General features: G+C 42.0%; 2 protein-coding genes across 4 annotated transcripts; both read right to left on the reverse strand.

The window, feature by feature from the left end:
* Nucleotides 1-578: 578 nt before the first annotated feature.
* On the reverse strand, nt 579-7,627 carry stoml3b (stomatin (EPB72)-like 3b). The gene is made up of 8 exons (XM_058086764.2): nt 7,543-7,627; nt 6,850-6,916; nt 4,193-4,296; nt 4,044-4,116; nt 3,866-3,948; nt 2,679-2,882; nt 2,276-2,410; nt 579-2,205 (listed from the first exon to the last, which is right to left on the reverse strand). The coding sequence occupies exons 2-8, from the start codon at nt 6,911-6,913 to the stop codon at nt 2,017-2,019; spliced, it is 852 nt and encodes a 283-aa protein (XP_057942747.1). The 5' UTR covers nt 6,914-6,916; nt 7,543-7,627; the 3' UTR covers nt 579-2,016.
* Nucleotides 7,628-8,584: 957 nt separating this feature from the next.
* proser1 (proline and serine rich 1) lies at nt 8,585-15,256 on the reverse strand. Of its 3 annotated transcripts, XM_078787734.1 has the most exons (13): nt 14,682-15,256; nt 14,545-14,610; nt 14,367-14,435; nt 14,200-14,294; nt 13,979-14,072; nt 13,174-13,284; nt 12,965-13,066; nt 12,771-12,849; nt 12,495-12,587; nt 11,060-11,569; nt 10,189-10,429; nt 9,469-9,613; nt 8,585-9,355 (listed from the first exon to the last, which is right to left on the reverse strand). In XM_078787734.1, exons 1-13 carry the CDS (start codon nt 14,724-14,726, stop codon nt 9,230-9,232), a joined length of 1,776 nt encoding a protein of 591 aa, XP_078643860.1. In that variant the 5' UTR covers nt 14,727-15,256; the 3' UTR covers nt 8,585-9,229. The 3 variants fall into 3 exon arrangements, with proteins under 3 accessions (XP_078643860.1, XP_057943794.2, XP_057943796.2); XM_058087811.2 differs by having other exon boundaries at nt 10,189-11,569; XM_058087813.2 differs by lacking the exon at nt 12,495-12,587 and having other exon boundaries at nt 10,189-11,569.

A 15,256-nucleotide genomic window follows, 5' to 3' on the forward strand; every position in this document is an offset into this window, starting at 1 on the left:
GGAATCACTTTGGCTAAAGCTTTCTTCGTATCGACACATTGTTTGTGTGGTCAAAACGTCTTCAAATAACATTCAGGGAATTGCTCCTGCAAATGTAACAGTATCGTTTCTGTACAACTCACTCTCAGTTTTCCTCGATTATATTAAAAAGCAATAGAAACCAGCTAATATTGTAAGGTACTGACTCAGGGTTCGAACGGGGATGCTTTGACCATGTTGGCATCCTGATCTCGAGTCAGTTTACGTGAACGGTGTCCTGCTGAAGAACGCAACAGGTACTTAGTCTTTGCATGAAAACAAACAAATGTAAATAAACAATATGATACAAAAGGTTATGTTGTACAGTTAGAGTTATAGAGAGAGGGGAGGGCAGTTAGAGTAGGGGGTTCTGTTACAGCATTTAGCAACATGATGTTATTTCCAAGTTGCTTTTTTTTTTTTTCTCCTCCGAAACTTTAAAGTTAATAACCAGCACTTTTAATGATCGACGTGATAAGTAAACATGGAACTGTTTGTATTTCTACAGGTGGTAGACAGGGTTAAATGCTCGTAAACAAAAGGAATGTCAAGTATTTGCAAGTTTGAAAGCAGTTTATATGATTTTTTTAAAAATGATTTTCAGAATGTCAATTGTAAAATAAAAACTAAACAAAACAAAAAATCCAACTGCCAGTCACTCAGTCACTGTGTTTTCAAATGTTTAGACTTTTACTTCAGGGTCAATTCAGGTGTACAATAACACAGTTTACAATGATGCAACACAATACATAACAGTACAGGTACATTAATGACAATAACACAATAACGACCATGTCAATGTGTCCTGTGGACATCTGCGTTTCACTCTGCGTTGAATGTGAAAAATGTACTGACTGTATTTTCTATCATTCCTGTGATATGATGAAACATCAAGGACCTCTCGTCTTGTAGCAGGCGGCCATTTAATGTCAATATGTAGCACTTCCTCCCTACAAAACACCGGAATTGACATTGTAAATTATGCCGTTACAAATCCATTTTTTAAATTGACTCTTGTGACATAATTACCACCCCCCTGTATGGATTTGGTCCAGAGGGAATGAATGTGTTTGTTCTGGCACTGATTGTATTATTGTATGTCTGAATGTAAATATATTCTCTGTACACAAGTTGTGTCTTATAGTGCAGCGACAAAGTAATAGAAGCATGTTTTGTCATGTCTTTGCTGTTTCTCTTTGTTGAACCTGCATCGTGATGGTCAAACATGTAGTTGTGCAGTGTGGCAGGCAGACCAAGGCGTTTGACAATGATAAATGACATCAACGTCTTTGTCAAGATGCTAACATGTGTGCTATGGAAATGGCCAATCTTGGGAAATGGTGCTGCTCCTCCACTTATCACTTGTGTTAGGCTATATAGTAGATTTTCATCACAAACATTAAAGTCTACTTGAGTATCATGACTGTCTTTTTATCATGACTTTTTTTGCATGTTTTTCACTGATCATAAAAAAAGTCAATAACAACACAACTGAATACAAAATGCAGCATTTCTAAACTTTTGGGACTCCAGCAAACCACAATGAGAGCCATTATCAACAAATGACAAAAAAAATTAAACTGGTGAAGTTTCCCAAGAGTGGCCAGCCAACCAAAATGACCCCAAGAGAGCAGCGACAACTAATCAAGAGGTCACAAAAGACCCCACAACAACATCCAAAGGAACCGCAGGCTTCACTTCCCTCAGTTAAGGTCAGTGTACTATATATGTACTATAATATGGATAACTGTGCATGAATGATCACATTGCTGACTAAGTATAGGTTTATTAATGAATTTGTAAGGTACAAACATTCCCAGAGAAACGTCTTTGGTTGCAACAGTTAATGCGCAAGTTTATACATTTGATGAGTCAAAGCATGCAATGGATTAATTATTATTTGATTACATCAACCAATAATTCTTTGTAAAATATCTGTCCTTAAATTGTAGATGAAATGTATATGGGCATTGAAATGATGTGTTATGCAAACAGCGATCACTTCCGAATGAAATGTGATATGACGTCCATCGGCAAGGGGAAGATGATTGTGGAGTTCTTCTCAGCTGCGATGGTGTTAAGGGTCTGCAGGTAACGAAGCTGCAGAGCTGATGGCGACTCGGCGATGACGAGGGAGGCTTCTTTGAGGGCGCGAGAAGCGTTCATCTCACCCTCAGCAGCTATGACCTATACCAGGAAATCAGGAAGAGGTGGTTAGCGTGACGTGTTGGTTTTTACATGCGTGACTATGCGATACCTTTGCCCTGGCCTCTCGTGCAGCCTCTGCCTCAGCAGCCATGGCTCTTTGGAGCTGAAGGGGCAGCTTCACGTCTTTAATTTCCACCCGCTCCACTTTGATACCCCAGTTATCTGTAGCTTCATCCAGGCTGGACTAAAAACAACATTTTGCAGTGAATATGGTGTGCAACCCACGGTGATGATATACCAGGTGATGCTTATTCATTGTGCCAACTGGTGACAATATAATTCTTCAAAAACTGCTGATAAATTAATTAAAGGGTGTTTTTAATTTGTATATATTTTCAATGAAATGAAAAAAGAGTTTTCTTCACTCATGTAAGCATTTTACCCTCATGGTATTCCAAAGCATTTGTAACACAAGCCACAGGGGGTGCTATACTCCTTAGCTACACTTATACCTGCATGCTGTGAGCGATGCCCTCACGGTCAGATAAGACCTCAGCCAGGTTCTTGGTCCCCAAGACGTTCCTGAGTGTGGTCTGAGCAAGCAAACGGGTTGCGAAGTCAGCATTGGACACATTGGCCACAGAGGCGATGGGGTCGTTGACGCGGAAATACACCACACCGTCCACGCTCACTGTCACTGAGTCCTTAGTCAATATCTGGATGCAACAACAACACATACACACCACTGTGGGTCAGAAGACATTTTTGTTACTAAAGTGGTGTGAAAAAGGGATTGCCCCCTTCCTGATTTCTTATTTTTGTCACACTTAAATGTGAAATTTCAGTATGAGTCAGCGACAACACAACTGCAAAAACTGACTGAGAAATAAAATCTAAACCAACATGAGATTAATTCAGATCTATCAGTCAAGAAAAGGTTAAAAAGCAATTTTTTGGGACTCCAGCAATCCACAATGAGAGCCATTATCCAGAAATGGTGAAAACATGGAACAGTGGTGAACCTTCTCGCTCATCCAAGAGGTCACAAAAGACCCCACAACAACATCCAACTGCAGGCCTCACTTGCCTCAGTTAGTGCTCATGAATCCACCATAAGAAAGACACTGGGCAAAAACGGCCTGCATGGCAGAGATCCAAGAACAAAACCACCAACAAAAAGAACATAAGGCTCAATTTTGGCAGAAAACAACTTGATGTTCCACATGACTTTTGAGAAAATACTGTGTGGTCTCACCAGACAAAATAATTTTGTGTGTGTCTCATTACATCTGGCGTAAAAATATCGCCGCATTTCCAAAAAGGAACATCATACCAACAATAAAATATGGTGGTGGTAGTGTGATGGTCTGGGGCTGTCTTACTGCTTGCTGTCATAAACGGAACCACAAATTCTGCTGTCAACCAAAAAATCCTGAAGGATAATTTGAGGCCCGGGCAGTTATAAGGTTGGTTTGGTTAGCTTCATAATAAAGACTTCTGCATAGCTGCATTATTGGCTAATATTTAAATTTGTTTGATGATCTGAAACATTTAAGTGGTGACATGCAAAAAAAAATGAATAAATCACTTTTTCACACCACTGTATATACAGATTCAGGCACAAATTTTAAAGTTTATTACATTTGTGAAGATAGAATTTTAGTATTCTCAGGTTTTATTATGATACATAAAAACATACCTCTTGTGGAGGGATGTCAAATGAAACTGTTCTCAGATCCACTTTGACAAACGAATCAGTGCAGGGCAAAATAAAGAAGATTCCTAAAAAGTCACAGAATTTGTCAGTCAGTGAAATCCCCAAAATGAGGAAAGTAAAAAATATATATATAAAAAAAACGTAGCATTATTATATGTACCTGGTCCTTTGGCCTTCCTGTCTGTGATGCGGCCTAGTCTGAAGATGACTGCACGCTCATACTCCTGCACTATCTGCAAGAAGAAAAGCCACAATAACAGGAAATGCATGTTCCAGACCACTAAACCACTTGTTTTTATATCAACCCACCTTCAAACAGAACCAAATGGTAATCGGAAAAAGGCAAATGGTAAAGATTCCAACAATTATGACGATGAACCACCCTGCACATCCTAAAGATCCGGTCCGCTCAGCTGCAAGAAGAGACAACGGGTCATTTTTATGTTCATTCATTCATTCATTTTCTACCGCTTTTTCCTCACGAGGGTCGCGGGGGTTGCTGGAGCCTATCCCAGCTGTCTTCGGGCGAGAGGTGAACCTGGACTGGTGGCCAGCCAATCACAGGGAACATATAGACAAACAACCATTCACACTCACATTCATAATTATGGACAATTTGGAGTCACCAATTAACCCAGCATGTTTTTGGAATGTGGGAGGAAACCGGAGTACCCGGAGAAAACCCACGCATGCACGGGGAGAACATGCAAACTCCACACAGAGATGGCCGACGGTGGAATTGAACCCTGGTCTCCTAGCTGTGAGGTCTGCGCGCTAACCACTAGACCGCCGTGCCACCCTTTTTATTTTTATGTTGTTAGAAGAAAAATGATGTATATTGGAGTGCTTTGTCAAATAACCTGATTGGTGGGACAATAGTATGGTTGTTGACGACTTAATTAAAACGGGCTAATCTAATATAATGCATTGTTATACCCGCTCCACCTTCACTCACACAGCAACACGACACAAAAGACGACGCAAACAGTAAAATGTTGACACAAGCAACGTGATCTCTTCTCTCTTCTCTTGAAAGAAACTTGTGCGTCATAGTTTCCGACATGGTAATGGTTTATAACATTTATACTGAAGTACATCACATGTTTACACGTCCACAATTCAAAATATCCTTATCCAATCCTTTCTCCGCATTTTACAGATCATGTGATTTTTAGCCGTGCATTATTCTCTTTTTAGCGGTCATATCGCACAATTGTAGTTCCCTGTTGTTGAACTAAAGAGATTTTTTTTTACTGTTGCACTAAAAGGAGGACATGATTGCAGATTACACCATGTCATTGCACAACTGGTTCACATGACTGATCAGAGTCACTGGGGGAAAGTCAAAGTGGAGCTCAAGAGCACTATTTCATTCCTTATGTGTGTTGTGTTGTCATTTGTTTTGTATTAACTGTATTTTTAGAGGGGTTGTGTAACAGCAATAAAGGATTATGATTGTTGTTATTATTATGGATGTTATTTATTCCTTTCTTCTATTCATATTTTAGGTAGGGATGTCCAATATTGACTTTTTTGCCAAAAACCGATGTGCCGATCAGGGCCAGCCCAAGCCTCCATGGGGCCCTCAGCAAAATTTCATTTTTGTGCCCTCTATTGTTGCCAATATTGATCATTCACATCATTCATTTTCTACCGCTTATCCTCACGAGGGTCACAGAGGGGTGCTGGAGCCTATCCCAGCTGTCTTTGGGCGAGAGGCAGGGTACACTCTGGACTGATCGCCAGCCAATCACAGGGCACATATAGACAAACAACCATTCACACTCACATTCATACCTATGGACAATTTGGAATCGCCAATTAACCTAGCATGTTTTTGGAATGTGGGAGGAAACCGGAGTACCCGGAGAAAACCCACGCATGTACAGGGAGAACATGCAAACTCCACGGAGACGAATCGAACCCGGGTCTCCTGCACGCTAACCACACAACCACCTTGCAGCCATCATTCCCACCATTTCCTGGAAAAAAAATGATACTTGTTTCTTTTTTAAAGTTAATCGCTCTTGAGGACACCTAGTGGTCACGGAGCTCTAATTTCTCGTACCGATATGTGTAACATGACATATCTCCTGTTTGGTATTTTAACGTTTGGTATACAGCATTTGTTTAATATTGGTTTTCGTGATCGGGAAAAAAATTGGATACCGATATCGCATTTTTATGCTGATATCAGATAATTATCGACCCCGATAATTATCGAAAATCCAAAATGTGAGTGTGAATGGTTGTTTGTATATATGTGTGTTGCGATCGCCCAGTGTGTACCCCGCCTCTCGCCTGAAAGTCAGATGGGATAAGCTCTGACTATAAGCGGTTTAGAAAATAGATTATGTTAATTATTGTATAAATATTGCTATTTTTATCATTTTTGCTGTTTCACTTTTTTTATTATAATTTAATAAATTCTGAATTATATTTGTGTATTATATTGCCTGAAATTAAGGATTTTATGTATTATATTTTGTAAATTAATTTGTAGTAGTAGTTGTACTAGTAGCAGCACATATGACTGTAATACTACTACTTACACAATGCCATATTGTGTATTTAAACATCATAATTCAGTACACCATATCTCACATATTATTGTTTTATAAATAAAATATCTAAAATAAATAATATAAATAAAATAATAAATTAAAGTGACTAACCCCATATGGTCTTTTTCTCACAAAAGAAGCATTTAAATGATTTTTAAAAAACTCAGTAGATATGAATGCAAAGCAGTCCCCAGTCACATGCTTTTGGGACTCTTTATTTCACTCTGTCACTATGACGATGGAGCTTGACAAAGACTACCTTGCGGCATTGCACCTGCCCAGGTGAACTTACAAACACACACCATGTACACTAGGGAATGTTTGTTTAACTAAGCCAACACGAGCTTCCCTAAGTGTTCATAACATCCCACAAAATAGAAAGAAAAAGATGTTTTAGCTTACATATTAAATTGTCTTTGCTCGTGTCTCGTCTCTTCTGGCTTTCCATTTGGTCCTCCATTTCCATTCGCTGGGTGAAAGTGAAGACAGGAAGTCACTTGACTGAGAGTTAGGAGGAGAAGCGTTACTAATGGGCAGGAAGGCATCCAGCCTTTTAAAGCTGCAGTCTAAATGTGAAGCTGGAAGGTGGTGAAGGCGTGGCTTCTTTATGTTGCTCAACAGAGTGTAATCAGTAACCTTCCAGGCAGATCCTTAGAAAGTACCATTTTCCCTTCAGGTTGCATTCTAGCGGTGGCAGCATCAACGTTTTGGATTGTAACTACGGAAAATAGCAGTATATATATACAAAATATATCACAATATCACAATATTTGAGAGACTGTTAGAAGTGCGGTGCATGTACTTCAACCACAATCAATAGAGGAAATGAAAGTTCCAAAACAACAAACCGCTGAAACGACTCCCCAAGCAGAAACCAAACACCTCCAAGATAAGAGGTGATATTATTTCATATCAAAATTGATTGATTTATTCCACTAAAACAAGAATTAGACATAAACAGAATGATGGGCCGCATGGTGGTTAGCATGTTAGCCGCACAGTCAGGACATGAAGGGTTCCTTCAGTACAACTAATCCCATCTTCTGAATCTTTATGACTAAAAGTTCTCAATTTTTTAACACTGTTTGAACATACCTCGTGTTCTACATCCTTGTGGTGTATTAGAAGTTACAAAGTTGAAGACACTAGCCATTGCTGCTGGAGTAAAGATGGCGTCCCGCCATCCCTCAAGGCGAAATATGGAGCCACAAGAGTTCTGATTGGCTAAGAGAGAACCCTCCCATTGTGTTCTGCGTTCTGATTGGCTGTATACCATTGTCAATCAATCGCCTTTGTGCTCCACTGCTGTATTTCCTGTTTGCTAGTGATCATAGCATTATGATTGCTAGTGGAATACTGTAAAAGACTACAAGGAGGAGTAAAACAGTAACTTGTAATGATAGGTTTTAACAAGAATATAAAAACGTTACAGCTGAACAGTGGACAACAGAAGACTGAATGCGGTGAGTCACTCCATAATTTCTTGTATCCAAGAGATTGATCATTATGATTACATGATCGTGATTAGTGATTGCTAATCACTATCTATTTTGGGAACCTACCCCCCGAGTCCTCATAGCGGTAGTAGTAGTTTCCCTATGGGTGTTTACATTCCTGTTACATGTTGTGCTGTGATTTTTGTTTTGATAGATAAGCGGTACAGAAAATGGATGGATGTATGTAGTAAAGTCATCCCTTGCTACATCACCATTCCAACATCGCTCCCTCACTCAAAATATTAATAAATAATAACGTAATGATAGCTCCTCCTAGAACTCATTTCTCGAAGAGGCTCCAGTTTTCCTGCAACCCTGATCAGGGTAAGCAGTAGAAAATGGATAGATTCATACAGTTAAGGTGGACCACATTTATTTCCATTGTGTGATGACTGTGTTTTAGTCTTGTGGTTAATAGTCATATGTCTGATGACAATCTCAATGACGCTGATAAGCACAGCATCAAGTGTGGTGAAACCTGTCAGTGGTTAAGACAAATGAGGTCAAGGAAGTAGCACTGCCTATCCCTCACTGTTACAATCCACTGTCAAATATGAGCAAAATTTGGTCTCATGGGGTAAATTTATTACTTGTCACATTGTGTAAATAAATGTTATCTAACAAATTGAAAGATCCGCTGGTAGGTGCTTTGTATGTCCAGTTGTTTGTACTGGGCATTTCCTTTTATTTAGTCCATATATGGGGGAGTCATTTCATGGTATGGGCTTGGCGGTCATGACATGTCATAAAAACAAATACAGAAAAAAAACAAGCAGTTTACTGAAGGATAATCAAACACAATTAAACAAAGCCGGTGTAACAAAAGGTCTGAATGTAACAGTAGGAAAACTACAAATGGCAGTAAAGAGTCTTTTATACAATTGTTATTGCTACACTCAATGGCCTACAAAAATACTGTATGACCAGAGAACTCATGTGTCAGTTGAAAATGACATTACAGTATTTCATTTATTTCATCAAGGAATTGGTACTATGATCACAATAAGACTACTCCATGATATGGTCATTTCATTACATCACATCATGTATAGGTTGGCAATTCATTTTCAGTAAAAGACGACGCTAACATTAAAACTACTCACCACTAATACTAATATTTACATCTAAGAATAACACACACACACACATACTATTTCTTACTGATTTCATGGTTGAATTCACAGTCTTTTGTCTTCCGGACAAAAATATTTCATATAAGCGTCAGTAAAGGCATTTAACAGAATGGAATTGTAGGAGATTAACAGTGCCTCGATGTACGGCACGTTTCACTGCCAACCCAGCTGGGGATGCAGGCCAGGTTGGAGGGGGAAGGGATTTCCTGGGCCTGCAGGGTAGTTGGTGAAAGAGTTAGGCTGAGGGGGGAACCTTTCCAAAGCAGATGTGGGATGAGCCTGGAACATAAGAAGCTTTTATCACACTAACATACGCATGCCTCAAATAGTACTGTATACGTGACACAATGCATGTAGGCGCGTGTGCATATGTGTGTGTGTGTGTTGTGTACCTGCAGCAAACCAGGCTGCATGGTAGGATTGTGTAGACCACCAAGAGCAGCAGGGGAGGCGGCGGGTGAGAAGCCAGGGACACCCGGGAAGGACAGCAATCCAGGGAACCCGCCGCCTGCTGGAGCCTGGAGGCCGGTGCTCAAGCTGGAATAAATACAAATTGTATTGTACCACTACACCATGGGAACATACAGATGGTACACGGTATACAAGACAAAAGTCTACCGTGAATGTCAACATTAGGGTGTGGTTTGTGAGACACGTTTACTGAGAAGATAAAGTACATAGCTCACATTAACTGCAGGGTAGGGCTGTTTGAGGCAAAGTCCACATGCTGCACTCTGAGCAGAGTACACTCGGTATGAGGTTACACTTGAGATAGAAGCAACAATGAACTAATGACTAACGGAGTAATGCCTTTTTAATCACAGCTATTTTCCATATCAGGAGAAAACCCGTGATCTTGTTGACCTAAGGTAACTGACAACTGGTCTAGTACAATAGCCACTGTTTCCAATATTAGGTGTATCATACTACTATGTGTCACTAGAGTCGGTTCTATCTGAAACGATATCATCTCCACTATTACATTGTACAAGTGCAAAGTGGCAGTGAATATGCATCAGCATTCAAGCTATGTACAGAAAATAGCGTGCTCCCAGTAGGTCTAATTCCAATAAAGGAATTTGTTGAGCAGTAGAAAATGTTCTCCGACATACCCAGGCTGGAAGTTGGAGCTGAAGGCAGATGCAAAACCGGGTAAAACCGGTGATGAAGCTGGTACGCCAGCTGCAGCTGCTGCCGCCACAGCAGCCGCCTGCAGTGGTGCCACTGATGCAACAGACGACGGAGTCGCTCCTGATAGTCCTATGAAAGAAGGCAACACTGGGCTCCCAGCACCGTGGCCTCCTGAAACGGCCAAACCTGGGAAAGCAGCAGGGCTTGGACCAGGCGGTAGGCCTGGGAATATAGAGGGAGCAGACGTGAGGCCTAAGCCAAAGGGAGCGGCTGCGTTAGGTGCAGCACTAGGAGTCAGGCCGGGGTAGATGGAGGTTGGCGGGGGATTAGAGATGTTGGCAGAGGGGGGCATGGCGGATATTGATGAGGGGATGGAGGTAGGAGGAATGGAGGAAGACAGTGCGGGGAAAGGGGACAGGCCTGGATAGTGAGGTGGTCCTGGGCTCCCGGACAAAGCCTGGAGGCTGGAGATGGCAACAGGACTGGGGAGGGAGACTTGAGGAGAGCCTGATGGGTGTGCCAGCCCTAAAGAACGGGCTAAGGCAGCCTGTGCTGATCCGGGTACCAACAGAGGGCTCGCAGATGGCGTTCCAGAATGAGATGTCCCCTTGAAAGCAGAAGGCACGGGGCTGTTACTGCCACTACTGCTCCCCCCTGTGTGTCTGCTGAGAGCTGCACGCTGCTGCTCGTGTGTAAGGACTCCACGTGGGCCCATGGCAGCCTGAGCCTGGGCAGGATGGCCATGGGGGGGTTTGGGGCTGGGGCCTGGGGTGGAACAACTTGAAATCCCTGGGGTGGTAGATGGCGTGCCAGAGGGGGTGTAGCTACGGATCACCGAGCCAGAGTGGTTACCTGTTTGTGGGGGTATGCTATGGAAGGCAAGTCCTGCCTGATGGTCTGTAGACTGGGAGAACGTCCTCTGCTGAGTCGATGCCATGGAGTTAACCTGAGACAGGACATCGGCGCCATTACGGGAGGTGGCAGGGGTGCCTGGTCGGGAAACGGAATGGAAAGGGGAAGAAGGGAATCCCCCGCTGCCAGGAACAGGAGTTCCGCAAGGGGTTCCTGAGGGTGTGTGGGCTTTAATGACAGATGATGGTGTAGGTGTGGCATGGCCGGTGGGGGTCTGTGGACCTGCTTTGATAACGGATGGAGATGGTGCCGGGGACGGAGATGGAGCGTTGGGGTTGTGAGAGGGCACCATGCCTGGAAAAACAGGTGTGACGGGAGTTGTAGGAGGTGGCTGGGCGGGGGAAGCCTGGGGTTGGAGGGGGGTGGACGGTGTGGAGCCATGAGGGATCAGCAGCGGCCCACTGTTGACTCCTGGTGTAGCGTTCTGGGGGTTGCCTGGTTTGGTATAGCCTAGCGGTAGAAAGACATCAGGAAGACTGTCATTCTTTTGTCACCTGACATGATCACACTCAGTTGAAGATGGCCCCCAGCACAAAGAAAGAGGAAGTAGGAAGAGGTGGACTAGCCAGAAAGCTTCCCCGCGTGCATCTTTACCTTTGGGGGGGATTGTCTTACCATCTTATACTTTGTTGTTAATTTTCTGTGCTATTTCGAGAGCCAATGAAAATAGAAAATTTGTTTGTGTTTGACCACCTACCGCCCCCAAAGGCCCTGAACTTCAAGTAAGCAATCAAAGCGATGCAAGTTTTTCCCCTCATGAGCTGCAAGCATCAGTATGAGTACCAGTAAGAGCATTAGTCTGCAGAATAGGCAACAAAAGACCCATTGCTCACTTGAAAAAAAAAAATAACATCTACACCAACTGACCAGAAAACAGTGCAATTAGTGTATTTCCTAGCAATAGTAATGCTGCATTACAAATACTAGACCGCCATTTGTCCAGCTCTGGAGCTTTTAATTACCTTTATTATGATTAACACCAAAATGTATAGTCTGTGGATGTCTTTACCATAACAACACACTACCTGCACACAGCAGACATGGCATCTGTAAAGCTGAGGTTTATGATGGTCTTTAGAAATGAAAGTCCATCTGTATTCAGCACATTTGTGGTCCTTCCTCTGCAGGTGAGGAAATACACACCAGCCACTATACTGTATAAGCAAAACTCTAAAGTGAAAATGTAAGTCTTGAATGTACCAGGAGATGTCATTTTCTGGTCATTCAGTGCACCACAAGGTAAAAAAAAGGAAGCTTATTCTGCACCATTAAAGCTGCAGAGGGCACAAGTAAGCAGCATGCCAACTTCTTAAGGCGACAAGCTCCAAGAGATTTCTATTTGCTCACACACGCTTGCATCTATGTGGAACCATACCTGCTACTTTGTGGGTGGAGTTGTAGGGAGGAGGGGGCACATTGGCCGTTATGACCCCTCCCACAGAAACAAGGCCTGCGTTGTTGTACGCACCTGAGTAGCAGTTGCAAATATTGTCAATGTCCACCATACAGTCCCTCTCTCACAGACACACACACATTTACACGCAGACGTGGTACCTGTCAGAACTATACTTTAATCAAACCCACAACAGTCTGTATGTGTTTTTATCTTGTGTGTTGCAGTACATGTCTAAATGTGTTTGGTGTTTCTTACTTGGTGCAATGGTAGCGTGGGGTCTGCACGGGGGTATAGGGTAGGGCACAGGGCGATGAGGGTTGTAGCTTGAAGGAAACTGGAAGAGAAATCACACTAAAATGAAGCCACTAAAAACGATGCTGTCTGAAGTGACTGTTGAAACACAAGACAGGCCACACTGCATCACCATCCCATAACTAGAAAGGCCTTACTGGTTTGAAAGGTCCAATTATCCGAGCGGCAATTCCTTTCCCCTCCATACTGTTAGCAGTGTCATCTTTCTTCTCCCCTTCCTTTTTTATGGGAGGGATTCCCTGTGAGCATTAGTTACACACATGCAAGTCAGAATCAGTTGGGTTCCAAATGATAAACTTGAGCAGTCATACTTATTTTATTTTAGATGTTGCTCTTATATACTTACTGGAAATGAGCCAGCAACGAGACTGGGTCTCCCTTTTGGGTATGGATTCCCTGGTATTATACCACAGGACGAAATCATGGCGACAGGTGCCTTGCAACCCACCTTGCATACCTAAAACACAATAAATAAATAAATAAAACACAATACAGTCTACTGCAAATGCAAATTCACGCCTCTATTTAAAATGACTGGGGGGGGGGGGGTCTTCAATACTCAACGGGTGTGTGGGCTCCAAAAGCAAAACCCAAGCGTCTCTAATTAGCACAGAGTGAAAAATAATTGGTGATTACAGCTGTGGCTGTGGGTAACCTCTTATCTTAACCTGTTATTAACTGCACAATAGAGCGGTAGTTGCATTTCAAGTATCACGATTGATCACCATCCAGCAGCTTTATCTACCTCTGCATGTACTTCTAAATGTTGGTTGTGCAAACTGTGAAACTACTGTGCGGTACACTTGCCATTGTGTTGTTTACAATAAGCTCATTAATGCTGGCTGAGCAGTTTGCATCTAATCTTTACTACAACAATGGTTCTGTTTAAGCTGTGTTGTGTAATATACTTGTAATAAGTGACTATGTATTCTATGAGAGAGATGCTTTTCCTTCTACTTGGTGTTAAAAATGATGAGTTGTCAAATTTCTGAAATAATAACCGCTCTTCAATTGCACAATTAATGCCCAGTTTTCAGTTCAGGTACATGAACTCCCTGGCTATAATTACAGCATTTACAGGGAACGTCAAAGACACAAATTTGCATTATTTAGCAGGTTCCACTTCTGTTTGTGTTGTCAGCTAAAAATACCTGCTCCAGGATCCTGCGAGCACGTTTCTTCTCCGACAAGTGTATGCGAAACAAATCTTCCACAGGGCGGTAATTCTGGGCATCTGAAATGTTTCTGTAATTGCATATAGACAAACGGCTTACAGAGAAACCAAACACACCAAGCAATTTCACCCCTGAATGAACCACCAAAGATGATGTTACAATACGCCCAGCATATTGAGTTTTTAAAGCACACTCACAAAGCAATCAGCTCCAAGACAATCAGTCTGTCCTTTGAAAAGGTGAAGCAATTCAGAATGTTTGCGACTTTGGTTGTGGGGATTGCAACCATTTTCTAAAAGCAGAAAACACTATTAAACATATCAACAACACAATATTTCATGCAATCAGTGGGTGTATTACTTACATGCTGCAGAGCTTTTACTGCTTTAATCTGAGGTTCTGCCCATGAAAAGTATTTCAGTATCTCCATCACCTGCAAGTGACAATTTATGCTGCTTAGCAGTACAGTACCGCCAATGATGGTATGGTGCTTCCATAACATACAATAATCTGCCTTAACTTTACATGGTGCTTCTAATTACCTGCTCACTGGAGAAATAGCCATGAACCTGCTCGATTGCTTTTATGCGCTGATCAGTCAAGACACACTGAAACACGATGCGAAATCAGAAACCGGAAAGAAAAGAACTTCTCATAATCAAGTGTAAGCAAGCCTTACCTTCCTAATTTCATCCAATACGATGTCAAATGATTTCTTATCCATGATGATAATTCAAACAAGTCTTATCTTTGTCTTTAAATGTACCACACTAGTGGTAGTTCCAGCAGCCACACAGTACAAGTTACACTGTGATTAGCAAAAACCTGCCTTAAGATGACTTAAAGTATGTAAGGCCACGCAATTCTGGCCTGAATACACTATTAATAGAAAGCATATTGTAAAGCAGTCAATAGTCGCTCTTTACAATAATCTGGCGCGACAAAGTATTAACCATTTGAACAATGACTTCCAAAAAGAAGCCACAATGAGACTGCAGAGTGCACAGCCTGCCTGCCTGCATCACATCGCTAACAACAAGCTAGTAAAATGTAGCTGCCTCGATAACGACCACATTTGAAGTAAAAGGCGCTACGATGTCCGAAAAAATGCTTTGTCTATCAGTTCCATCGGTGTCCTTCTAAAACAGACATCAATGGCCGTTAAAATAACTAAATGATGATTAAATTAACACCAAAAATGCGACGGTAATGATAGCGCCGATGCTAGCTGCACTGACAGCTGGCGCTCGTAAC

The sequence above is a fragment of the Doryrhamphus excisus genome, linkage group LG21 (genome assembly GCF_037039965.1).
Source record: "Doryrhamphus excisus strain RoL-2023G ecotype Guam linkage group LG21, RoL_Dexc_Guam_v1.1, whole genome shotgun sequence".
In the NCBI taxonomy this organism is placed as follows: Eukaryota; Metazoa; Chordata; class Actinopteri; order Syngnathiformes; family Syngnathidae; genus Doryrhamphus; species Doryrhamphus excisus.

Bases quoted from the DNA above. Each gene is read 5' to 3' on its own strand.
- proser1 (XM_058087811.2), bottom strand. From the start codon at position 14,726: ATGGATAAGAAATCATTTGACATCGTATTGGATGAAATTAGGAAG. The intron at 13,285-13,978 runs GTATTTTTAGCT...ATTGTGTTTTAG, and splicing joins CTCGCAGGATCCTGGAGCAG to GTATGCAAGGTGGGTTGCAA. The intron at 12,588-12,770 runs GTAAGAAACACC...ACTGCTACTCAG, and splicing joins CCACGCTACCATTGCACCAA to GTGCGTACAACAACGCAGGC.
- stoml3b (XM_058086764.2), bottom strand. From the start codon at position 6,913: ATGGAAATGGAGGACCAAATGGAAAGCCAGAAGAGACGAGACACGAGC. The intron at 3,949-4,043 runs GTACATATAATA...GTGACTTTTTAG, and splicing joins CAGGAAGGCCAAAGGACCAG to GAATCTTCTTTATTTTGCCC. The intron at 2,411-2,678 runs GTATAAGTGTAG...TGTTGTTTTTAG, and splicing joins GCATCGCTCACAGCATGCAG to TCCAGCCTGGATGAAGCTAC.